The sequence below is a fragment of the Tamandua tetradactyla genome, chromosome 5 (assembly GCF_023851605.1).
Source record: "Tamandua tetradactyla isolate mTamTet1 chromosome 5, mTamTet1.pri, whole genome shotgun sequence".
NCBI classification, from domain to species: domain Eukaryota; kingdom Metazoa; phylum Chordata; class Mammalia; order Pilosa; family Myrmecophagidae; genus Tamandua; species Tamandua tetradactyla.
Window position 1 is genome coordinate 946,855 of NC_135331.1, and position 25,580 is coordinate 972,434.

Below are 25,580 nucleotides of genomic sequence, written 5' to 3' on the forward strand. Positions count from 1 at the left end.
GAGCCTGGGGCTTAGGGGAGAAATGCCCCAAGCGACACGAGGTTCTGGGCACATGTAGCTTAAGAGTTCAGGTTTAGGAAAACCTGTGTATTCTTCACATTGCTTGAATATACACAGAACTTCTGGTGCTTCTTTCCTTTTGTGCCTTTCTTTGCCCCTGTTGCGTGTGGCACTGCACTGCCAGTGTCCCCACTACCAGGGCCAACAGCTAGTGTCGTTTTGGTGTAGGCACATGCTCGAAAATCCAGGGAGAATAGAAAAAGTAAGGAATGATATTGAGGGTGTATTTGTATCAGATAGAAATAAAGTCCTTAAATTCCATCCTCTAGGCTCAGGGGCAATGGGAAATGAATAGTGGTTTCCCTTTGGCAAAGTAAATAAAATGCAGCTGCCTTTTCTCTTCAAACCTTGGCCTGCACTAAATTAATTTCTACGGTAGATGCAATAAAGCAAAGATTGCCATACCATACAGCGTGTTTACATGCAGTAGAAGGAGGTAATGTAGAGGAATTGTGAGGATTCTTTGGTGAATTTCAGTTTTACCTTAGTAAGACCCATGTCCCCTGAAATCTGGAGAACCCTGACAGTGGGATTCAGTGGCAGCCGTTGTTGCTTATGTGTGAGCCCAACATGTCCTGTCCTGAGCTGAGGCCCAGGCTGCCCTTGGCTGAGGTGTCACCTGCTGGCACACTGGGCATTAGGGACCTTCCTGTCGCCCAGTCAGCTTCCTTTCCGAAAGCCCTGGATTCGCGAGGCCAGTTGAGCTGGGAGCAGCACAGGCCTCGTCACCCAACATGGCAGCCTCCCACCCCTGCCTGCCTGCACAAGGCTCGGACTGCACTGTGCCTCGGGGAGCAGTTCCCTTCCTTGTCCCCCCACTGCTGTGAGGTGTCCATCCTGGACCCAGAGGCCCTCACACCCTGGAAGTCGCTGCCATTGTGGCGGAGTGCGGCATAGGGCTCCAGGCTGCTTAGTGTGAGTTTCCCAAGCTGAGCTTCAGAGTTGTCCTTGCATGGCAAAGTGATGAGTGCTGCCCCAAGCGCCTGCCAGGTCCTACCCACATGGTGTGTTTCCTTTGCTTTACTAGTTTCTACCACTTGGCCTTTAAAAAGGTGTTTACAAAGAGTTCAAGTAGCATTTCCAGCCCCCCATGGTTCCCCCTGCGGGTTCTGAGTTGTGGCCTGCCTGCTGGAGCGGTCCTGTGACAGGCTGGCCTCTGGGCTGCCTGCCTAGGAGTGTGGCACCAGGCCCGGCCTGCCTACTGGTCTCAGGAATAAAGTTTTGCCAGAGCAGGCCGCTTACCCCCTGCTCATCCCCTTGTGCCCTGTGGCTGTTACTGTGTCATGAGGCAGATTGAGAAGCTGTAATAGAACCTGTCCGGCCTGCACCCCTGAGATCTTTTCTCTCTGGCCAGTTTGGACCAGGCTGGTCCCAGGCCTGGGGCTTCTGTGCCTCATGCCCTCCCCTCTGCTGCTGCCCTGCCCCCTCCCCTCCCATACCTCTCCTTTGTCTTTACTTTTCTTAAGTGGCAAGGAGTGAGGGCAGGTGGGCTCGTCATGCCACATGCTCTTAGGATCCGGCAGTGGTGCTCAGAGCCTCTGCTTCTCCCCTGTGCAGCAGTGTGGTGCCGGTCGGGCAGTGTCTGGGCACAGTGCCTTTCTGGAACCTTCTAGTATAATGTATGGTGTGTCATGTCCCTCGCAGGTGGGGCACCTGCAGCAGGAAACTGCAGCACTCAAGAGGCAGACGCAGAAAGTCAAGGAGCAGTTTCTCCAACAAAAGGTAAGATGTTTGGCTGGTTTTCTTCACATGGAATAGGTGTAGAAAGAGAAACACTTTTTGTTGTAGTCTCTGCAATAGAGCAGAAAGATCAAGACAAATATATCATTTAGCATCATGAAAGCTGCTTTCAGGGCACATCACTGATTCCCAGTCTGCTCCCTGTGCCAGCACATCTCCGCGGCCAGGCCACAGACAGGTCTGCAGTGACAGGTACGGCCCTGGTCACTTTAGAGGATTGTGCACTCTTGCTGCCTCTGTTGAGTTTTTCCCTGAAATGCCTTTGGGGAATTTACCCCAAGGCTCAGCGTTGAAGCACGTTATGGGCACACAGAAAGGCGCAAGACGTGAATGTGATAGAAGAATGTGTGTTGCTGGATGAGTGACCATGGTTCCCTTCATCATGTGCTTTGAGGACTCTGAGAGAAGAGGCCCCAGAGTAGCTGAGTGGTGAGATGTTCTACAACTGAAGCAAGCGGGAGAGCCCTGTGAGGAGCCAGGCGTTCCATCTGGAGGAGGCACAGTTCCCGGAGTCCCAGGGACAGATGAGCTGTAAATGGCGAAAGGCTGGTGTGTGCTTTGCGTGTTACACCAGCCTCTCAGGATGCTGGTGCAGTTTAGTTGGAAGCACTAGTGAGTTCAGAGTAACAGTGACTTAGATTTGACGAAACGCAGTAAATTAGGCCTAGACGTGTGGTGAGACTGGTTGGACCAAACATTTCTGTGTAAGCCGTCTGTAGCTTTTCTGTTTTGTCTGGACAGGTGATGGTGGAAGCCTACCGGCGGGACGCTACCTCCAAGGACCAGCTCATCAGTGAGCTGAAAGCTACCAAGAGAAGGCTGGACTCGGAGGTGAAGGAGCTGAGGCAGGAGCTAGTGACACTGCAAGGTGAAAGGAAGTCCATGGAGGTGGAACACTCCAGGTTGCAAAAGGAGGTCTCGCGGGTCCACCAGCAGGTGGCCGGACTCGAAGGGCAGCTGCAGTGTGCACAGAAGGAGCGTGACGAGATGGAGGCGCAACTGCAGGTCTGGGGGTAGGGCCTGGGTCGACTTAGTTGCTTTTGAGGGCTCAGTATCCTGGTATGCACTGGGGCCTCGTGGAGGGCCTTCCCCTTGCGTGGCTCACGTGCAGGGAACAGACAAAGGAGCTCCTTTCATAGAGGACGTGGACAAGGAGATGCTCATAGGGCGGCCTGCTGCTGGCCCTGGGGTGTCCAGTGCAGGGGCCTTTGGTAACTGAACCGTGAGGCTCCAGCCATGCCCAAGGCTGGGGAAAGATCTCTGTGCAGGGGCTGCCAAGGGTGGGGCCAGCCGCACGGCAGGCCAGGGGCTGAGCAGGTGCGCGGGGGCGGGGCTGTTGGGCAGCAGGCGCGTCAGCAGCATGAAGCACACGCCATGGGGGAAAAGCCTGGGGGTTTGTGTGTTCAGCGGACACTTGGATTGTGGGGCATATGTGGAACTGGGGCCGTCATGAGGCCACCTGGCCAGTCAGCAAGGGTCAAGGGCAAGGGCAGAGGCCCCCTGGAAAAGAGTGCCCTGGCCTCCAATAGATATGGCACGAAGGACAGTAGCCTGGGGCGCAGCGGGGAGGTGGGTTTGGCCTCCGATTGATTGTCCCATTGCACAGGCTCGGGAGAAGGCTGGGCAGCTGGGCCGCGGGGCTTTCCCAAGACCGGGGGATGGGCAGGTGGTGTTTCTTTCCAGACTGAGTTCAAAGCCTCAGGGATGGTGCCGCCACCTGTCGGGAAAGTGTTAGCGGGGCACAGGCTGGATGCTGAGCTGGGGGGCTTGGGTAGACCGGAGGAGCCTGCTGAGAGACCCATGTGCTGGGGCCAGGAGTGTAGGGGGCACCGAAGCATGCAGTCCTGTCAGTGCCACCTGCGGCGTGGGGAGCCAGAGCTGTTACTGGACTTCGTGCTGGGGGTCCTGAGAAGCTTTGGTGAGAGCAGAGTTGGGGGTTCAGTGTGGACTTACAGAGGTGGGCGCTGGACCTGGCCTAGCACTCCAGCCACTAAGGCTTCCTTGTCTCTAAGGGTCAAGCAGTCCCAACCCCGCCCCCCGCTCTGCCTGGGACATGTACAGCAAGTAGAATAGGGGCCGTTCAGTTGCGATATCAGAATATGTTTGTGATGAAGCGGTTCTGGAAGACGTAGCCCATGCAGTTCAGATGCTTACCACAGAGAAGGAAACGCGGGAGAGGCCAGGAGGCGGTGGCGGGGTGTGAGCCGGGAGTTGGGGACTAGGGCTGTGCGGTGGCTCTTATGTTTCTCTGCCCTTCCTGCTGAGCCCTCTGGGCTCAGGGCACACGGTGCTTTATAGAAGGGCCGGGGGCCCATCCAGGGACGGTGTTGTGGGAGCAGGCAGGGCCTTCTCACTGCCTCCCTCCCTCTCTGCCTTTTGCAGTCTCTGCAGTTTGACAAAGAGCAGATGAGCGCGCTTACTGAGGCCAATGCGGTCTTAAAGCGGCACATAGAGGAACTGCAGCAAGAAGCCAGGAAGTAAGTCCGTGGCTTCGGAGGAGCGGGTGCTGGGTAAGAGTGAGGCTAAGGACACACCCGCACGGGGTCTGCATGCCGAGACCCGACAGCTGGGGACACCCCCAGAGAACGCCCAGACCGAGTCACCTGTGGTGTCATCTGGTCCTTGAAAGCACTTGCGGAGAAGTTCAGGTGTGCATGGCTTACTTAAAGAAGCCTCGTGTGTTGAATTCCACCTTTTCAAAGAGATTTATTCCACTGGGATCTGATGGTCGTTTGCTCCGTGGAATGATCCCACGGTTCATAAGTAACTTTGCTTAAGCATCCTCTTAACTGGAAAGGCTGCATTTTGCTTTTACGTTCATTTGTTTTTTTGTACTGCACGCTTGTTGCAGCATGGTCCCCCCAGTCCCAGCTCCCTGACCAGGGTCATGTTCGGAACTTACCCCGCCCTACCCTTTTCATGCACACATAACACACCCAGTTTGCACACATACACCTTTACAGGTGCACATGCATATACTTGGGCACATACACGCACACCTGTATACATCCTTCTTTTGGGGCCCAAACAATATATCCTGTACTGCCTTTTTTTTTTCTATTTTAAATGTTTTATTTGAAATTTATGCAATTATAGGATACACATCACAATCACGTTTAGAGCCCAATACCTTCACAATTTCTTTGCATTCTATACCACTGAAGCTATAGCCTCTAACTGATGTTTTCTGGCACTATAATTTTGCCTTTTCTAGAATTTCTTATAAGTAAAATTATGGTATAATGTTTTCTGTGTGACTCATCTTACTAAGTATATTTTTTAGATTTATCCATGTTGTTTCTGGTTTCCATATTTAATTCCATTTTACTGTAAAGTACTATTCCATTGTGTGTATGTGTGTATATATATATATATATGCTTAATATTTATTTATTTATTTTTTACTTTTTAAAATCGTATGACATATATACAAAGCAAAGAAAGAAAAAAGTAGTAGTTTTCAGAGCACTCTTCGTCTTACTAATGAATGTGCTTTCATTTGACATTGCTGATATTCAAGAAGAATATTTGAAATTTTTTTCTTTTGTTGAAGAGGAACTATTTCTCTGCTTTCACAAAATCATTTCAAAACAACTCCAAAAGGAGGACAAGGCACATTTCATATTAGATCAGTGAAGAGCCTCTGCTGTGTGCTGGGCCCTGGGGCCGATTGAGTGGAAAATGTCTTCTTGCGTTGCAGCAGCCCTTGGGACAGGGACACTCGCCAGGTTTTCCCAGGGGGGCGGGGCCGACTCGGGGAAGGGAAGGCACCTGCCCCTCGACCCCAGCTGGGGAGAGTCCTGGTTGGGCCTGTGCCTCGAGGAAGGTGGGGAGAACCCACAGGGATGGGTTTCTGAAACAGGCTTTGCTCCTACTTGCTGTTGCCCGCTAGAAGATTCAGCTCAGTGGCGGTGAAGGCTAACTGGGTCCCTCCTGTCTCTCCACCTGCACGCTCTCCCAGGGCCATCACGGAGCAGAAGCAGAGGGTGAAGTGCCTGGGCTCGGACTTGAGCAGCGCGCACAAGGAGATGAAGAGCAAGCACAGGGCCTACGAGAGCGCCGTGGGCCTCCTCAGCCGCCGCCTGCAGGAGGCCCTCGGGGCCAAGGAGGCTGCGGAAGCAGAACTGAGCCAGCTGCGGGCCCAGCTCGGGGACGGCGGTGGCAGCCTCGCGCTACACGTAGGCACGCGGGCATGGCCCTGGCCGGAGTCGGGGGCTGGGGGTGTGGGGAAGCGACACCGCAGAGACAGCCCTTCCTCTGACGTCCTGAGCGAGAAAGGACAGGACTGGTGAGGGTAGGTGGCCTTTCGTTTAAAACCTGCTTGGCTGTCAGTATCTGCCAGGGCTGTGTGATGAGTTACGTAAATTGCCTCAGTTTATCCTGAGAAAGCAGTGAGATGAATGGTATTGACTTGCTTCTCAGCTGGGGAACCTGGGCTTGAAGAAATTGGGTCCCTGGCTTTGAAGAGGCAGACTCAAGGTTTGCACCTGGGCCTCCCAAGCTCTCCACCGCAGGGGGGCAGGCAGGCATGTGTGGGCGGCAGTTGAAGCCCCATGATGTGGGCTGGCAGAGAAGCGTGGGTAGAGGAGAATACCTGGCAGAGACCAGGAAGGCTTCTTAGAGGAGGCGACATTTGAACTGGTCCTAAAGCATCATGGAGTGAAAGGAGAGGGAGCTTATTTTCCATGGCGGGCCTCACGCAGCAGGGTGCGTGGCTGGAAAGTTCGCGTGTGTGGACTGTGCTGGGGTGGCTGGAAGATTTTGTGGATGGGGCCTGTGCCCTTTGTTTTGTAGGACAGTGAAAGCAGTGGTTTGAAGGGCAGCCGAGGTTAGGAGAGGGCAGTGACAGGTGAATTGTTACAATAGTTGTAAGATGGTAAGAGCCAAAAAGGGCTAGAAAAATGGGAATCCCAAGGGGGCATCTGGGAGAAGTTGCAGAGGCACCCTGGTCTCGCCTACTTGGGTGTGGAAGGGAGCATGGATGGCTAGGGTGGCCCACAGAGCCAGAACAGGGATGGCTTATGTTTGTGGAGTTCTGGATTGAAGGGTGGGTCTCTTGACAGGTCCCAGGATCATTTTGTAAGAGTTGGGTAGAGATCACTTAGAAACATTGGGATTGAAGTGGGTATAAAATATTCAGACCCAGGAAGAAATGTCTAGTTAGAGGCTTGGAAAGAGGGCTGGGTCCAGATTTAAATGTGGAAAGCAGTCTGCAAAGGGACAGACATTTGACTGGAATTGTTCTGACGCTTGCCGACAGCCTTTTTTTTTTTTTTTTTTTACATAGACAGGCATCCGGAATCGAACCCGGGTCTCTGGCATGACAGGCGAGAATTCTGTCTGCTGAGCCACCGTGGCCCACCCCAGACAGACTTTTACCTTTGGATTATTTTAGCAAAAGAGGAAAGGATGGAGTCCCAAGGACAAGTGGAAATCACAGAGGCTGTCGGGGGGAGGCCCCAGGAGCACAAGGCAGCCAGCTCGTCACCCTGAGAGTACGCTTCCTGCCACGTGGAGAGGGCCAGGTGCCCCGTCAGGGAATGGGCCTCTTTGCCTCTGCTGTGCTGCCTCTGGGTCTTCCTGGCTTTCTCTGACATCTGCGAGTAGATGTAGAATTCTACCTCTTACTTACCTTGAATTGTTTTGCATAAGTCCAGGGAGTTGATTGCTGGAGGTGTTTCTGTCTTTCATCCGTTGAAGAATTCGAGTAGGAGGAGGCTGCATATGCATGATGTTTTCTTGTCAAGTCATTCTTCCCTCTGTTAATTTATAAACTAATGGGGAGGGGAAATCATATTTATTCAGTTGTTATTTCATTTCTACATTGAAACCTGCCCCTGGTGGGTGCCCCCTTCAGGCTACGTGGTGGCGCGCCTGGCACGGCCCATGGGCTGCTGTCCATCATCCTCTTGCCACGCAGCCATGGTCACAGCTGGGGAGGAGCCCGGGCTCCAGGGGCAGCTGTACCTCTTGTGAGATGGTGCACACCAATGGATTACTTGCCTTCTCGAGCCTCAGTAACAGGCAAAAATGAGGCTGTGTTCAGACTGCCTTATTAGGGTGATTATACCAGGTGAGACGTGAGGGTTTTAGAAGAGTGCCTGGCACCATAAATGTGACACCTGTGTGTGCACGTGTGTGCTGTGGACATGAACCTCATCTGTCACTGATTACATCTGCAGTCGGCTAGGAGGCGTGCCTGTTGCAGTGAATGACATTTGACTTAATTGGCTGGTGCTTAAATGAGAGAGCGCAAGGTAGCGCAGCCCAAGCAGCTTGGCATACCTCATCTCAGCACTCGCAGCTCAGCCCAGACCTTTGGAGAGCAGAAAGGAATCACCCCGGGGAAAGCTGTTGGAACCCAAAGGCCTGGAGAGAAGGCCAGCAGAGATCACCCTGTGCGTTCCCACATAAGAAAGAACCTTAGTTGAAAGTTAGCTGCCTTTCCTTTGAAGAACTAATGAAATAAATCCCCTTTTATTAAAAGCTAGTCCGTCTTTGGTGTGTTGTGTTCTGGCAGGTAGCAAACTAGAACACTGGGTGAGATTGCTTTTCTGTTGTTGTGCTTAGCAGAATTGGATCGGCACTTGGGAAGCGTCTTTTGTGTTGCTCCATCCAGTTATTAGGGAATTCTGAATATTTATGAAGTCCTTATCTTCCTAAAGTTACCATTCATGATATGTTAGTAAAGTTACAGTATTAAGTAAACATTTTAACCTAAGAAAAAGAATAAAGAAAAGGGAAATGTTACAAGCCTGTGTTCAGAATGATTGCCAGCGTTTTGTAGCTTGAGTGTGTGTGTGTTCAGATGGAACCAGGTCTGGGGGTGGGTTGACAGATGGTGACAGGTATGCTTGCCCGTCACTTGCTGCCTGTCACGTGAGCCCTACTGTGAGCTGCGATTGCAGGTAATCACTTAGCTGTGGTCCTGGTACAGGCTCATACTCTTGAGGAAGGCCCCACAGTAATGCAGTGGTAATCATAGGGGAGTTTGTGTCAGGGAGGGTGTCTGTGGGGATTTTATAATTTCTGCATGATTTTTTCTGATTTAAAAACAATCCCCCCAAACAAATTGCTCATGAAGTCCATCTTCACACCTCGGCTGTTAGGAGAGAATTCAGGCTCTGGAAGAGGACCTGCAGACTGTCGGTCACAGTAAGGTAGTGCTGGAGAAGGAGCTTCAGGAGGTCATCTCACTGACCAGCCAGGAGTTGGAGGAGCACCGGGAGAAGGTGCTCGAACTTGAAGATGAGGTAACTGCCTGTGCTTCTCTTCAGAGCAGCGAATCTGAAACCACATTAAAATGCATGAGGGCTCCAATGCCATGAGTAAAGGGGAGCTGAAGGGTCCCAGCAGGGTGTTTCTTAACCTCTACTCTTCCTACAGTACACGTGTAGCAGTCACGACGGGCCCCTCTGGTAGAGTGCTTTGGTTGCAAATAACAAAGTAAAAACTGCATGTTGTTTTGCTCATATCCCACAGGGACATCCCTGTCCCTGTCCTGATATGCATGTCAAGAGACTGGCTCAGGTTAGAAGCGCAGCCCAGAACCAACCCTAGATGAGGGGGCAATGAGCGGCTCAGCCTGGATGTGCTTCTCCAGAAGATCACTGTCCCCAGGAGACCCTGGCTGCTGGCAGTGAGGGAGGAAGTGCTGTGGGTGACAGGAAAGCAGTTGCAGCACCCACTGCAACTGGGTGCCTTGCATATCATACAGCAAGGGTAGATTGCAGCCAGGGTAGTTTTCACATCATGTTTTTGTTGCATTTTACTTTAAGCTGGAATTTGTTGAAAATCGCTAACCTGTTACTGGAGTATGTGACAGCTCAACCACAGTCTGTAATTTCACTGTTACTATGATTTGCTTCAGCTTCAAGAATCCAGAGGCTTTAGGAGAAAGATCAAATGCCTGGAGGAGATGAATAAAAAGTTGGCCCTCGAATTAGAGCATGATAGAGGAAGGCTTGCGGGTCTGGGACAGTCCAGTGCAGCTCTGCGGGAGCACAACAGCATCCTGGAGACGGCCTTAGCCAGGAGAGAGGCCGACCTCGTGCAGCTGAACCTTCAGGTAGTCAAGCCGTACCCCTGAGACAGGGTGAGCTGCTGGGGGCCAGGGAGTACTCTAAGGGCTTTATCTCTGTTTGTGTATTTAGTCCTTAGAACCTCCTTCAAGGGAGGTGTCAGCATCCCTACCTTCTAGGTGAGGACTTGCGGGCTCTGTGAAGACTGTTCACTGAGCCAGCCAGGCCAGGGGTAGAGCTGGGGCCCCTGGCATCTGGCCTAGGGCAGGCGCCGAGCAGGCATGCTGAGTTCGGTAACTTCTCTTTGGAGCGGTGGGCTCCTGGCGGTGCAGGTGGACTGTCTTCCGGTTCACAGAGTCCTGTGTGCATGCAAGGGACCTTACCTGAAGACCACAGAGGAGGGGCGGGGGCTCCAGCTGCCAGTGGGCTCCAGACCTTGTCCTCAGTCCCTGGGGGCACATCTGTCACTAGGGAGCGGGTGCGGCGGCCCAGTGTGGCCAGAGCCCCGGGGCTGCAGCCTTGACGTATTCAGTCAACAGAGTGTCACGCAGATTTGTTTGTTCTCACTCCCCCCCACTCTCATGGTTTTTGCACCCGTGTGCCTTGCCGTGTCCAGACAATGGTAGTCCTTTCAATCCCAAATTTCCAATTTTGTAACATGTTCTCCAGAAATAGATTTTGTGCCCCCTCCCTGGCCAGGCCCTCGGTCAGCAGTTTTGGCTGCGTGTCCCCCCACCCCCACACCCTCGCTGTGTGACCCAGGTGCAGGCAGTGCTGCAGCGCAAAGAGGAGGAGGATCGCCAGATGAAGCAGAAGGTCCAGATCTTGCAGACGGCATTAGAAAAAGAAAAGCTGAAAGTCCACAGCCTCCAAGAGCAGGTATGCCCAGCTTCTGCGGGCCAACCGTGGCATCCGGGCTGCGCCTCTCGGGAGGCCACCTTCTCTGCCATGACTTCCTCTGTGAGTTGTCCCGCTCGTGTATACAGAGGATGGAGGTGCTGCCCCAGCACTGCTGGGAATGGTGAGGGGCACCGAGGGCTAAATTCAGGTCCAGGCACCCGGGTTCAGAGCCTGAGGGCTGCGCGGATGCAGGCGAAGGGAGGCGTCCACCTGGGGCGCCAAGTTTAGCAGAGCAAACTGCACAGCAGCTGTGACCCTGTGGTGTTCACGGAACTAACAGGAAAGGTGGCTGTGTTTACCTTTGCCTGTGCCACTTCCTGCTGGTGGGATGCTCTTCAGGGCCGGCTCGTGAGAGGCCTGCCAGTCCCCCACCCAGGGCTATGCCCATCCGCTCGCCTGGGAGTCTCCGTCACAGGCCCTGTCTGCTCTTGAGTCTTTTGAGGACGCCCGTCATGGGGTGGGTTCTCAGCCCGGGCTAAATAAGTAAGTGTGTGTGAGTGAGCCTGTGTGTGTGTGTGTTTTCACACTGGTATATACAGAGCAGGTTTCTAAAGGGATACACAAGAAATGACTATGTCTCAGAAAGATGGGAAGGGAGATGTCACTTTTCCCTTTAAATTTTTGAAGGGAAATGTTTGAATTATTTTACAAGTTTTAATTACTTTCACAATTAAATAATTTCAATCTAAGAATAAGGTGTGTTTAGTTCCTATAATTTTGATTTTCACACAGCTTTTAAAGTTTTTTTCTCTGATTACATATTTAAAAGAGAAAAGTTTCTTTATTTCTTGGGTGAGGAAGTGAGACACTCTTAAAAGAACAGACTGTAAGGCATTGTGACACTAATCTGAATATGAACAATTACCGCTCGTCCTTGACCACACGCCTCACCTGCAGCAGTATGAGTCCTTTTCACAGCTCTGGGAGCAGAGTCCGCGCGGGCCCTGCCACCCTCCGCCTCTGCCTTTTCTCTGTGCTCAGGGATCACGTGCTAATCCTAGTCTCCCTTCAAAGAAGGCAGAACTCAAAAGCTGGTAATGGAAACTACTGCAGTTATTGCGAGTGGTGGTTTAATTATTCTGCTTAGACCCGGTGCTCACGGTCCTTCTTCTTGTCCTGAGCACAGAGGCAGCACGTGCTGAGAGCGCCCACCGCGGCGTGAAGACCAAGGACAGGCCCCCGCGGCTGCCTGGCCGCAGTTGTGCCTGCAGCACTGGGTGTTCCTCCCTCTGATGTGCTCTTGTGTGCTTCTCTGTTATGTTTTATCAGTTTTTCTTCAAGTTCATCATATTTTGTGTAATGATTCTTTTTATTTTTCTATTTCAGAAATTTAAAATTTCAGTCAAATTTACCAGCTTTTTTTTTTCCTTCAAGGTTTCTGGATTTTATGTAATTTAAGATCCTCATACCTAATTATAAAGTCAAGTTTCCTACTTATACAAAGGTTTAGTTTTTAAAAGTCGGTGTTCCTGCTGCCACTTTCGTGTTTTTTTTTTGCATGGGCAGGCACCAGGAATCGAACCCCGAGTCTCTAGCATGGCGGGCAAGAACAACTGCCTGCTGAGCCACGTGGCCCACCCACCTTTGTTTTAAATACAGTGTTTACTAGTACCCTAAGCCAAAAAACTAAATTTTTGGAAAAGAAAATGGAAAATTTTGTTTCATCCTGAGGATTTGCATGTCTTCTTAGAAATGAGATAATTTATTGCTAAACTATGAAAAGCAATTCAAGTTCAGGAAAGAGGCTGGTTACATCATAAATGGAGAATAATCAGTAGCTTTAAGACAGAGGATATGATGGAAAAGTAAATTCCCCTCAAAACATGCCAACAATGAAAAAGATTTTCCAGTGAGAACCACAAAACTGTGTAGAAAGAGAACATCTTGAGTACAAACCTGCAACCTGAGCACATGTGTCCTGAATGTGTGTGCGTCCTAAGTGTGAATGTGCATCCTGAATACGTGTGTTCCGAGTGTGGATATACCTCCTGAGCACATAGCTCTTATGTGTGAGCGTGCATCTTGATATGTGAGTCCTAAGTGTGAGCATGCAGGCTGTGAATGTGCGTCCTGAGCACGTGTCCTGAGTGTGAATGTGCCCTGAGCATGAGCATCCTGAGTTGCCTGTGCATCCTGAGCGTGAACATATGTCCTGAGCACTTACATCCTGAGTTTGAGCGTATGTCCTGAGCACGTGCGTCCTGAGTGCAGGCGAGCATCATGTCCTGTGTGCAAGTGTGCATCCTGAGAGCTAGCATGTGTCCTGAGTATGAGTGTTCATCCTGAGCACATGCATCCTGAATGCAAGTGTGTGAACATGGGCGTGCATCCTGAGCACGTGCATTTTATGTGTGATTGTGCTTCCTGAGCATGTGCATCCTGAATGCATGTGTCCTGAACGTGGGCTTGCGTCCTGAGCATATGCGTCTTGATTGTGCATATGCATCCTGTGCACGTGCATCCTGAGCGTGAGCATGCTTCCTGAGTGCAAGCGTGCAACCTGAGTGTAAGTGTGCATCCTGAGCACGTGCATCCTTAGTGTGGGCGTGTATTCTGAGTGTGAGCATGCATCCTAAGCACGTTTCCTGAGCTCAGGTGTGCATCCTGAGTTCAAGCGTGCAACCTGAGCATGAGCGTGCATCCTGAGCATGGGGTGTGTGTTCTGAGCGTAAGCGTGCATCCTGAGCTCAGGTGTGTGTCCTGAGTGTGAGTGTGCATTCCATGGTCCTAGGAGCTGCAGACCTTTAGGGAGCTTGAGGACTGTGCAATGCTTTTGGGGATGCCTGCCCCCGAAAAGCTCTGGTGGCTGCTGGGCACGCCTTCGTGCTTCCTGCCTGTGACCATCTGTAATTGTGGCATCCTTGTCTTCAGGTTGCCACCACAAAGGCTGAAGCCGGCCACAGCCGCCGCCACTTTAAGGCTGCCATCTTGGAGCTGAGTGAGGTGAAGAAGGAGCTGGCGACCAAAGAGCAGCTGGTGCAGAAGCTGCAGGCGGAGGCTGACAGCCTGCAGTGAGTGCCGTGTCTGTGGGCAGGGAGGTGGGCGGAGAGACTCACACCACAAAAGTTGTCCTTCCAGAGCCATGCGAGGTGGGCATGGCACAGCCCCCCACATCCCCCTGAGATTGCCAGTGCACATGGCACACTGAGGCCCCCTGAGTTTCAGCAAGCTTTGGAGGCAAGTCCAGGAAGTCTTCTGCATCCGACTCTTGTCTGCAGGGAGCCTGCACTGGAGCTCCTCTTGCAGTTACAGTACTCTCCCCACACCATTCCCGCCTTCCCCACTTCCCATCCTGTCTGAGGGCCTGGCTGAGAAAGAACCCGCGGGCAGCCCAGCCACCAAGAGGCACATCTCAGGCTCCGTGTCAGTCCTTCCCAGCCAGCATCAGGTCAGACCCAGTATGGCCTGCATGGCCAGGCCGCTGTGGCAAGAAAGTGTTGTGGTGTTGTCACCACTCCCTCTCCGAGGACCAGCTTCGTTGGGCTCTGGGCCAAATCCTGACTTCTACCTCCTGTGAGATCCTGGAGGATCTTCACACAGGTTGCTAGAGCCTCCAGCTCACAGAGGGTCTTGTGAGGATTCATTGATACCATACCTTGTGAAGTGCGTAGAACAGCTGCTAGGGCAGAATGAGTGTTCCCATTCAGCTGATGGAAGCCTAAAGGTGAAAGGTGTGTTGGAAAACCGCTGTAACTTCATTCTTGGTTTTGTTTTAGGATTCAGGAGGGGAAGCATTCACAAGAAATAGTGCAGTTCCAGGAGGAGCTGGCTGAGGCCAGGACCCAGCTTCAGCTCCTGCAGAAGCAGCTAGAGGAGCAGCTGAGCAGACAGCCCGTGGGGAACCAAGAGGTGACGGCCTTCCCTGCTCTTACTAGGCTGGTTCTCTCTGTTGGTTGATTGATTTAGCAGTTTCATTCCCTGTGTGCTTTAAACATTTTTTTTCCAAGTGTATTCCTTATGTGCTTATTTTAAGAAATTTTTTCTGATTGGTTTTAAAAGAAATTTTTATCACAATAAGCAGAGGTACAATTAGAACAATTTTCTAGTCCAAGAAACCCATTTTAAAATGCTTTTGGCCATGTGAGTTTTCTCTTCCTTTAGATTGAAAACCTCAAATGGGAGTTGAATCAGAAGGAGAGAGAAATCCAGTCCTTGAAGCAGCAGCTGAACCTGACTGAACATCAGGGTAGGAAGGAATTGGAAGGAGTACAGCAGTTATTGCAGGTATGCGTTCTGTGTGGGCGAGAGGCCGGCTCTGGGTGATGGGTCTGTTGTGTGTGTCAGCAGGCGGTGGGCTCAGGCAGCCTGCCCAAGGGTCTGGCCCCCCGTTTTGATAGCACGCTCTGTGCCCCAGGGCTGAACAGTGTGAACGTGTGAGAAACGCCATCCCATTAAGTCCAGTGAGAACCTGCAGGGGGAGGCTTTCTGGTGTATGGTACATCTCTGTGAATAAAGACGTGGCTGCTCAAGGCAAGGGTCAAAGCTTACTTAAAGCCTCTTGCTAAGAGTCCTCACTTGAGAGCAGGTGGCTTGAGCAGCAGTTAGAGTCTGTTCATATTTCCCAGAAATTGTTTGGCTTGTTCCTGTAGCTGCCCTTGGCATTAAAACAGGTGCGTCTTGGTGGTTCATTGTAGAACTTGGACTTGGGGATATTACTGGTTCCTGGCAGGGACACTGAAACTTGGGTGAGAATGTTGAAGAAATGGATGTAAGTGGATGTTGGATTTAAAGGGCTGGAGGAGAATATACGCTGAGACGGGAAGCATCACAGATTTCATCGTATAAAAGTCAGCTGTACTTTAGTCCTTTAGATTACCTGTGACATGCCAGGACTTAGTATGCATTTAAAATCTTTTAGCTTTTGATTTTCTTCAATAGCTGAAAAATCTGTGCCTTCACTTTCCTTAGAACATGAAGTCTGAGTTGGAAATGGTGCGGGAAGATCTGTCTGTGACACAGAGAGAGAAATCTGTGCTCCAGGCTAAAGTGTCAGAGCTGAAGAACGGCATGAAGACTCTGCTGCAGCAGAGCCAGCAGCTGAGGCTGGAGCTGAAACGAGGCTCCTCCAGGAAGGTATGTCGACCCCAGGGCCCTGCTGATGAACCACAGTGCACCGCAGACTGGCTTTGATAGGAGGTTGGCCGGGGTTCTTCCTGTCATTCAAGCCTGAAACAGTGACCTTACCCCCACCTACGAGCGTTGTCTGCACTGCATGTTGGTGATGATACGGAGTTCTGTGCCTGGATGAGCCACACCACTCACCTCGGTGCCTTTCCCAGTGAAGCCTCTTTTCACTTTGTAAACCATGCAGGAGAGGGTTTGTGAGGGGCATCTCTGCGAGCCTGGGCAGCTGGGGACTCAGCGTCCTGGAGGCTTGGCTGGCCTCTCCCCTCAGACATGGTCCTGTAGGGAGGCTGTGCTGGAAGAGCCTAAAAAGGGGAGTCTGATAAGCTGAAGATTTTACGTAATTTCTTAGAGAACCTCAGAAGCTTTCAGGGAAAACTGCCAATATGAGAGTTTCAGTTTGGGATTGAGCACCCCCCACCTCGAGGAGCCAGGGCTCTGTCAAAACACTGACATGGCCCGTGACTCCCTTTTGCCGATATTTTTGATGAGTCAGAGACTCCAGGTTCCTAGAGAAACCATGCAGTTCAAAACATAAAACTTTGTGTTTTGTGCTTTGATATATGCATGAGAAATAATTTATTCATTCAGCCGACATTTCTTGAGCACCTGTGATTACCAGGCACCGTTGGTATGAAGCATAAGTAGGGCTGTTCCTTTCCCATGGGCACTCTGGTGGGGCTGGGGGACACAGGGAGAGCGCTTGCTGTCCACCCTGGCAGGTTGGGGGGGTGGGCCTGGGTGACGGGTGTGATCGCAGTGCAGCGGTGGGGGCTGGGGCTGGGGGAAATGCTGATAACGTGCTTTCTGAACCAGAGAAAGGAACCAAAGGGAGAGGCCAGTCCTTCCAACCCAGTGACCCCAGTTAAGATTCCCGATTGCCCTGTGCCTGCCTCTCTGCTGGAGGAGCTGCTGAGACCCCCGCCCGCCGTGAGCAAGGAGCCCCTGAGGAACTTGAACAGCTGCCTCCAGCAACTGAAGTAGGCTCCTTTGTCTGTGCTCCATTTTGTTTTGTCTTGACAAATAAAATCACATGTTTAGCTTCAAGGGACCTTTCCTTGCTGACAGCTTTCAGTGTCCAGGAAAGTTTGAGTAGGTTCATATTTAGTACAGCATTCTCATACACAGATGTGGCACCTAGATCCATAGTGTAAGGTAAGAAATGTGTAGCACTCAGCTGCCCTTGACCGATGAGCCTGACAGTGCTGGGGTCCACCCTGAGATGCTTGAAGGCCAGACCCATGACCCCAGAGCCCCTGCTCGGGCCTGGTGGGCAGTGCATGTGGGGTATGGGTGCCTGGGTCCTGAGGGAGCATGGTGGCTGGTAGCTGCTTGACCCTGTGAACTCCCATGCCTGAGAGTTGGACACTCCATCTGGGTTGAGGTGAGTTGGACGCCCTATCTAGGTCTTTCCTTTTTACACTCCAGATCCCCACAGCAAAAGCACGCACATGCTGAGCTGCAGGCAGGGCTGGCCTTGGTGCCCACAGTGCCTCGCGTACTCAGTCAACTGTGCTGCGGCCTCTGGAGGCCAGAGACCAACGAGTGAATGCAGCCTCGTGTGGGTGGGCTGACCCCATGGGTGCCTGGCTTCCAGTGGCCATAATGCTTCTACCTCTACTTTTCCCCCAGGCAGGAGATGGACAGCCTGCAGCGCCAAATGGAGGCTCACACCCTCACTGTGCACGAGTCTCTGTCCTCGTGGGCTCAGGGTGACGGCCACCCTGCCGGCCCCACTACCCCTGGAGAGGACACTGACCCCAGGGATGATAAGGAGAAACTGAGTCAGCACAGCACGCCGGGAGAAGCCCGGGGACAGTGAGCTTACAGATGTGCACACCTCCCCAGCTGTTTGTAACTATGTAAAAGAATATTCCTTTTATCACTGTTATTTATTTGATTGTGTGCTCTGTGGTTTTTAAGAGATGAAATTATAAGTTTTGCTTTTGTCTTTAAAAAGGAGTGAAATAATAGAGCGAGAGGCAAGGGTTCCAAGGAGCAGTTCCTTGCAGACCACAGCTTTTCCTGTGAAATGACCACATTGTAAAAACCTGGTTTAAATCTCGGTGGAACCCCCGCGTGTCTGTGGCTTGTTGGGGAGGGTCTCAGGGCCAGGAAGAGGCTTGCCTGCGGGCCACTCCCCGGGGACAGGCCAGCCCTGGGCACGCAGCGAGGACCTTATTTCCCGCCTGGTTCCCTGAGACCTTTACTTTCCTGAAGAAATGAAACTCTTTTGCACCTGTGGCTTTTTCTTTTTTTTTTTAATAGCTATCCCATCATAGGATGTGTATATAAATACTGAAAATCATCTAATCTTTAAGAAATATATGCTTATATTATTTAAGAATGTCCTGAATTGTCTTTTTCTTGATGGCCTTTTGAAAATTTATTACTAAGAAATAATGTACGTGTATGATTTAGGTATATCCGCCAGAAAACTCTATTTTAAGAAATGTAATTGTTTTCTTTACTCTATCTTCTAAAACCAAATATTCTCACACTGAAGGTGTTTTTGTTGTTGTTCTGGTTCTGGTTTATTTTGGTGTTTCCCGTCCCTGCTGACGCTGAGTGCCCTGCCTGGCCACGGTTGCCGCAGGCACAGGCAGGCAAGCTGTGAGGAGCAGACCTGCGGCCAGGACAGGGCCAAGGAGGCCTGAGGACAGGATAAGAACAGGGCTGGGGGGGTGCTGGGCACAGCGCCAGGCCCCAGGCGTTACTTGAGCCCCACCCCCACCCCACACGCTGCTGGGCTCTGCCGGAGCTGCTGTCCTCCGTCCCCGGCTTGTTTTCAAGTGGGAACCTGCGGTGCGGGTGCCCCTCCCCAGGACATGTCCTCTGGTATGAAGTGGGCATTCTAGAAGTCCCTGAAATGTCAAGAAAATCCCAGAGGCCGTGTACTGTCCTGTGTTAGAGCCAAGAGGGCCATGAGTCCTGCCCGGGGACTGTGCGGGGACTGTGTGGAGACTGCAGGGACTGTGCGGGGACTGTGTGGAGACTGCAGGGACTGTGTGGGGACTGTGCGGGGACTGTGTGGAGACTGCATGGACTGTGTGGGGACTGTCGGGACTGTGCGGGGACTGTGCAGGGACTGTGTGGGGACTGTGTGGAGACTGCATGGACAGTGTGGGGACTGTCGGGACTGTGCGGGGACTGTGGAGACTGCATGGACTGTGTGGGGACTGTCGGGACTGTGCAGGGACTGTGTGGGGACTGTCAGGACTGTGGGGACTGTGCAGGGACTGTGTGGAGACTGCATGGACTGTGCGGGAACTGCAGGGACTGTGCGGGGACTGCAGGGACTGTGTGGGGACTGTGCGGGGACTGCGTGGGGACTGTACGGGGACTGTGCGGGGACTGCATGGGGACTGTGTGGGAACTGCGGGGACTGTGTGGGAACTGTGCAGGGACTGCGGGGACTGTGTGGGAACTGTGCAGGGACTGCAAGGACTGTGCGGGGACTGCATGGGGACTCTGCGGGGACTGCAGGGACTGTGTGGGGACTGTGCGGGGACTGCAGGGACTGTGCGGGGACTGTGCAGGGACTGCAGGGACTGTGTGGGGACTGCAGGGACTGCGTGGGGACTGTGCGGGGACTGCACGGGGACTGCGTGTGGACTGCGGGGACTGTGTGGAGACTGTGGGGACTGTGTGGGGACAGTGCGGGGACTGCGCGGGGACTGTGGGGACTGTGCAGGGGCTGTGCGGGGACTGTGCGGGGACGGCGCGGGGACTGTGTGGGGACAGTGTGGGGACTGCGTGGGGACTGTGCGGGGACTGCGGGGACTGTGCGGGGGCTGTGCGGGGACTGCAGGGACTGTGTGGGGACTGTGCGGGGACTGCGGGGACTGTGTGGGGACAGTGCGGGGACTGTGTGGGGACAGTGCGGGGACTGCGCGGGGACTGTGCGGGGACTGCATGGGGACTGTGCGGGGACTGCAGGTACTGTGTGGGGACTGTGCGGGGACTGTGTGGGGACTGTGCGGGGACTGTGCGGGGACGGCACGGGGACTGCGTGGGGACTGTGCGGTGCGGGGACTGTGTGGGGACAGTGCAGGGACTGCGCGGGGACTGCAGGGACTGTGCGGGGACTGTGCGGGGACTGCGGGGACTGTGCGGAGACTGCGGGGACTGTGCGGGGACGGCACGGGGACTGTGTGGGGACTGTGCGGTGCGGGGACTGTGTGGGGACAGTGCAGGGACTGCGCGGGGACTGCAGGGACTGTGTGGGAACTGTGCGGGGACTGCAGGGACTGTGTGGGGACTGTGCAGGGACTGCGCGGGGACTGCGGGGACTGTGGGGACTGTGTGGGGACTGTGCGGGGACTGTGCGGGGACTGCGTGGGGACTGTGTGGGGACTGTGCGGGGACTGCGCAGCTACTGTGTGGGGACTGCATGGGGACTGTGGGGACTGCAGGGACTGTGCAGGGACTGTGTGGGGACTGTGCATGGACTGCAGGGACTGTGTGGGGACTGTGCAGGCACTGTGCGGGGACTGTGCATGGACTGCAGGGACTGTGTGGGGACTGTGCAGGCACTGCGGGGACTGCATGGGGACTATGCGGGGACTGTGCGGGAACTCTGCAGGGACTATGTGGGGACTGCAGGGACTGTGCAGGGACTGTGCGGGGACTGCGGGGACTGTGCGGGGACTGTGCAGGGACTGCATGGAGACTGCGGGGACTGTGTGGGGACTGCGCAGCTACTGTGTGGGGACTGCGGGGACTGTGTGAGGACTGTGCGGGGACTGTGGGAACTGAGGATTGCGCGGGGACTGTGGGGACTGCACGGGGACTGTGGGAACTGTGTGAGGACTGTGTGGGGACTGCGTGGGGACTGTGCGAGGACTGTGTGGGGACCGCGGGGACTGTGCAGGGCTGCCAGGACTGCATGGACTGCGTGGGGACTGTGTGGGGACTGCGTGGGGACTGGGGACTGTGCAGGGACTGCATGGACTGTGCGGGGAAAGTGCGGGGACTGCAGGGACTGTGCGGGAACTGTGCAGACTGGGGGACTGTGCAGGGTCTGTGTGGACTGGGGGACTGCGTGGAGCTGGCCAGTGCTCCATCCCCAGGGCCTGTGGAGGTGGGGGGAGGCAGCGCAGAGCTGCCCGCGTTCATGTCTCTGTAACTCGGTCTTGGAAGGTTGATTGATGAGGCTAAAGTAGCTTCATTGCAGAGACGGTTAATGTTTAAAGAAAGACCTCTAGCAAGTATTGGGGTTTCTCAAACATGAATGTTGTTTGTACAGTGTTAATCTAGAAATGATACTTGAAAACTTCATTATAAATCTATCTTAACTTTTTAAATCCGAAGTCAGAAATCTTTCTGCTAAGTCGTTTTTGTATCATTAGAAAGGAAAAATGGTAATGTGCATTCTTTATTTTGACTCTATTATCCTATGTTTTAATTTTAACACTGGGAAGTAGCACTTAGACGGGCCCTGTGCGCACCTTCCCCGGGCCTTGAGTGCGCCTTGCCCGTGTGGCTGAGCCAGGGCAGCGGGGAGGGGAGATGGGCATCGCGCTCCTTCTCATTCAGTGTTATCCTCTGTGCGTGTGTGCAGATGTGTGTGCGCACGTATGTGCGTATGCGAGTGCGCACGTGTTGGAACCAACACTGCCGCTGTCTCCTGCCTCTGTTGTGCGTCGGGCTCTGCGTGGGTCTCCTGGAGCTTCCGCCTTGCCGGCGCCTCCAGGGGCTTCTGGGCGGTGGCCCGCTGCTTTCCCTGCATCCCGGGGTCCCCACCCCGGCCTCTTTTACCGAAGCTGAGGCCCTCAGGCCTCCTTAGGGAGCCACCCCAAGGGGTTGTTGGGCCTTCCTGCTGCTGCCCTGGTGGGCTGGGGATGCTGCCTGCACCCCAAGAAGGGTTCTCCAGCCGATGGGTTTGAAACGTTCTTTCTGCGGGCAGAAGGGGGACATGAGAAAGGGATGTGTGGAAACAAGCTGCCGTTCCCAAGTGCCCTCTGGACTCCCAGTGCTGCTGCATCAGGTTGGTGCCACACAAAACTGTCCTGTGGCGGGACCAGCGCAGGTCATCCAGCAGGATCACCACAGGCCATCCTGCAGGTTCATCACGGGCTGTCCTGCAAGGTCACCACAGGTCATCTGGCAGGGTCACCACGGGCCGTCCTGCAGGTTCATCACGGGCTGTCCTGCAAGGTCACCACAGGTCATCTGGCAGGGTCACCACGGGCCGTCCTGCAGGTTCATCACGGGCTGTCCTGCAAGGTCACCACAGGTCATCCAGCAGGATCACCACGGGCCGTCCTGCAGGGTGCCTTAGAGATGCATGGCTCTCGTCAACTGCCCACTCTGACCGGCCCTTGGCTCTTGAGTCTGCTCTGTGGCATGCCTGGGCCCACCTCCCTTAGCTAAAGAGTATCCCTCTTTCAGGTGGCAGGCCTGGGAAGCCCTCGACCCCCAGTCGGCGCCTGCGCCCCTCCCTCCCAGGGCTTTGGTTTCTGTTGAATGAACATTCATTGCCCTGTATAGAGATTGCTGGGAACTAACGAGGTGGATGAACTGGAAAAGGAAGGTCGTGGAGCCCATCAAAGGGGCCATTTCAAACGCTGCCCAGAGTGCATGGACTGAAAACCCCACGGTGAGGGTCTTGGGTTACAGCATGATCTGCGAGGATTTTACAGAGGCTCTGGAGAGTTCTATCAAAAACTTACTCATGAAGGGGAGTCCTCAGATTGCGGCTTTTTAAGGGAAAGGTGACCCATGTACAATGAATTGTGACTTGTAAAACCATGTTATTTTTCTTTTTAACGTAAGTGTGCTTGGGAATTCCTTAAATTTTGTGTAATAAACTATTTTTTGGTAAAGATTTCCATATTTCATTGGGGGGGTTCATTTTAACATTTAAGTATATTTTGTTATATATTAAGTATATGTTGTAACTTTTTTTATCTCGTGTTGTTAAATACTCTGTTGTAATGCCTTGTTTTAAGAGAGAGTTTTACTGTTCTGCCAAAGTTTTCATTTCAGATGGGTTGTAAAATCTAACTTCTTATTTTTGACGACAGCAATAGAGTAGCACTTTACCCATATTTCTTCCTTCTTCAGCCCCTGCTTCACTTGTTGACATATACTGTAGCAGTGGGAAACTCCAAATGACACCCCAGAAAGCACTGGAGCCTCTGAGACGTGGACAAAACTTATTTCCGGCAGTCTCAGAGGACTCCCGTCCAAAGTCTGAGGCCCAAACTTTCTTTGTTTCTGGATCATAGAGGCTAGTGAGCAAGGCAGGAGTTACTATAGGAATGGGCGGTAAACACTGGAAAGGTACAGAATTTCTTTTGTTTTAGGTGGGACATGCGCAGAGGACCCTTGTTCCACGGACGCAACCAGGGACAAGGTGTGTGGACACGAGCAGGGGCAAGCAGACACGCTGACATTTTGTTTTACTTCCTACTTTCTACATACATTAGGAGTACATAATTTCATACATAAATTCATAAGATGATATGTACAGTTGCACAAAGTAATACACATAAATTCATAGAGTTATACAGTAATAATACTGAGGTTAAACTAACTTACTACCTTAATATAAGTGAGTATAAAACTAGGGAAGGGTTTATAGGACAGCAGAGAATGCACATCGTGAGCAAGAGGAGAGGATGGCAAGCTGCCCGGACTGGGGGCCCGTCTGTTCTCCCCTGGGTCTCCAACCCTCTGTCCCAGTGTTGTGACCCCCAATCCCTCCTGTCTTTTTCATCCACACTTTATGTCTTGTCAGTAAGACACAGCCAGGTGTTGAGTTTTCCGTTAAATGTTATCCCTTTAATAATCAGCATAGTAAAAAGTGTATAGAAAAGGGGTAGACAGCTAACCCCAGGATGTGATTTTTTGGTGGGGCTTAGATATATTTTCCCGAAGCCACTTTTTAGTGGTACGGGGTCAGGTGGTACGTGCACTGCACAGTTGTAATGAAAATTGCTGACCTCCTTCTGGGGTGGCCTTACCTTCCTGAAACATTGAGGATGCAACCTGCTTTGTCCACAGCACTCATTAAGAGGGCTTACATGTGTCTGAAATTTTTCCTTTTGCTTATAAAGTTGCGAAAACATTTGTGTTTGTGAGCACTGAACAAGCTTCTTGGTGAATTTATTTTCTAAGCTGAGTCCACTTACCAGAGAGCTGTTGTGTGCTGCATCTCTTAGAGACTCGCTTAGCGTGGACTGCAAGAGCAGTTTCAGCAGATGGATGAATAGCTGAGCTAAGTGGAGAGCAGGCAGTGCAAAGCAGCTGATTCACCAGTGTTAAACAATAACCAGGTCCCTCAGAAGTCTCATATGGGATGCACATTATATGGGAAATATATAATACGATCATTTATACTATCCAGTTTCATTGATAACGATTTTTATCAGGAGAGTCCCCATGCATTTTCTAAAAAACTCTCAACGATCTGTAAGTCCTAAAATGAAAAGCATTTATTGGCGATCTTTCTGATTGCCTTTATACTAGGTTTTCCCTAGACAGTTTATGGTGCAGAGTCGGGGACAAAGTGTGTTTGAAAACGGCATTTTTCACGGAAGCAATAGGAGGTGGTGAACCTTTGCTGAGCTGGCTCTGCCATTGCCTATGGTGCCTTCTGCTCACAGATTGGCCTGCACAGCTGAGGGGCCCAGGCTGGGTAGGCACAGCACCACCGCTCTGGGTACCTAGTCCACAGCTGTACGCTGCATGTCACAGCTGAAAACCCTGCACTGGAGCTCGTCAAGGTTGAGGTGTGTGTACAGGCTCCAGGCCTAGTGCTCACGGCCCAGCGTCCAGCGCGGGCTTCTCAGGCTCGGGCTGCGGTGTACATAGCCGGGGCGTGGGGGACTGCAGCATATGTTGCCCAGGGCAGCAGGTGCGGCTGAAAGAAGCTCCCCACCCATGGCTGAGGGATTCACCCTCCTTCACTTGGTTTGGAAATCACCAAGTGAATGATTCAGGGGCTTTTTTTTTTCTTAACACATAATTTGGGCCAGATCTTACCTTTCAATAAAATATTTTTGAGCATCCTATCTAAACACCCTAAGAATGTGGCAGAACTCCACAGAGGAACAGCACCAGGCTTAACAGTGACCCACGGTTCATCTGCAGGAAAGACCCCTCGTGACCTTCAATGTGCATTTCTGTCACTTGGTGGAAATTTCACATGCATTTCTCCAGTACTATTCTCAGTGTGCAGAAAGCTGAATGCCTCACTGTCAGGTCTGTTCTCTGAATCTAAAGGTTTAGGACTCTCATCTGCCCTGTCTCAGCTGCCATCAGCTGTCCCCGTACACAGCTCCTCCACTGTGACTGTGGACGTCACACCCCTTGTTTCTTGGGATCAACTTAGAATTGTAGTCATGAAACAGTCCTGTGATTGGTCTCCTGGCCTACAGAATCCTCTTTCCCTCATTCCTACATTAAAGGACTTACTTGATTGGGTCATTCTGGCGCTTAAAACCTTCAGTGACGCGCTGGTCCCTGCAGGATCAAGTTCAATACCCGCTTGGCTTTCTAACCATTTACAATCTGGCCCAAATCAAATCTCCCTTTCCAGCTTTCTTAGTTAATTCAGCCAACATTTATTGAGCTCTGTAGTAATGAGGAGGGAGATACACCAAATATTCTCACTTCTCTGTCTTCCAGGGAGATGGCAGAATATGACTTCAGGGCCCTCGTGGGCTTGCGAGAAACACATGCCCAGCTCCAGCCCAGGGGCTTGGCAGGGAGCGTGCTCTGCTGCAG

At 52.4% G+C, this 25,580-nt stretch overlaps 1 protein-coding gene across 5 annotated transcripts in view; it reads left to right on the forward strand.

The window, feature by feature from the left end:
- GOLGA3 (golgin A3) overlaps positions 1–19,150 on the forward strand; it is an 82,666-nt gene extending 63,516 nt beyond the window's left edge. For all 5 annotated transcript variants that reach the window (XM_077159502.1, XM_077159501.1, XM_077159504.1 and 2 more), the window contains 13 exons: positions 1,705–1,782; positions 2,542–2,805; positions 4,183–4,277; positions 5,762–5,978; positions 8,910–9,053; positions 9,671–9,868; positions 10,584–10,700; positions 13,593–13,732; positions 14,438–14,570; positions 14,823–14,945; positions 15,630–15,794; positions 16,662–16,825; positions 17,478–19,150. In XM_077159502.1, coding sequence (XP_077015617.1) covers positions 1,705–1,782; positions 2,542–2,805; positions 4,183–4,277; positions 5,762–5,978; positions 8,910–9,053; positions 9,671–9,868; positions 10,584–10,700; positions 13,593–13,732; positions 14,438–14,570; positions 14,823–14,945; positions 15,630–15,794; positions 16,662–16,825; positions 17,478–17,667 — 2,028 coding nt within the window. In that variant the 3' untranslated portion in view covers positions 17,668–19,150. The remainder of the gene's footprint in view (positions 1–1,704; positions 1,783–2,541; positions 2,806–4,182; positions 4,278–5,761; positions 5,979–8,909; positions 9,054–9,670; positions 9,869–10,583; positions 10,701–13,592; positions 13,733–14,437; positions 14,571–14,822; positions 14,946–15,629; positions 15,795–16,661; positions 16,826–17,477) is intronic.
- The last annotated feature ends 6,430 nt before the right edge of the window (positions 19,151–25,580 follow it).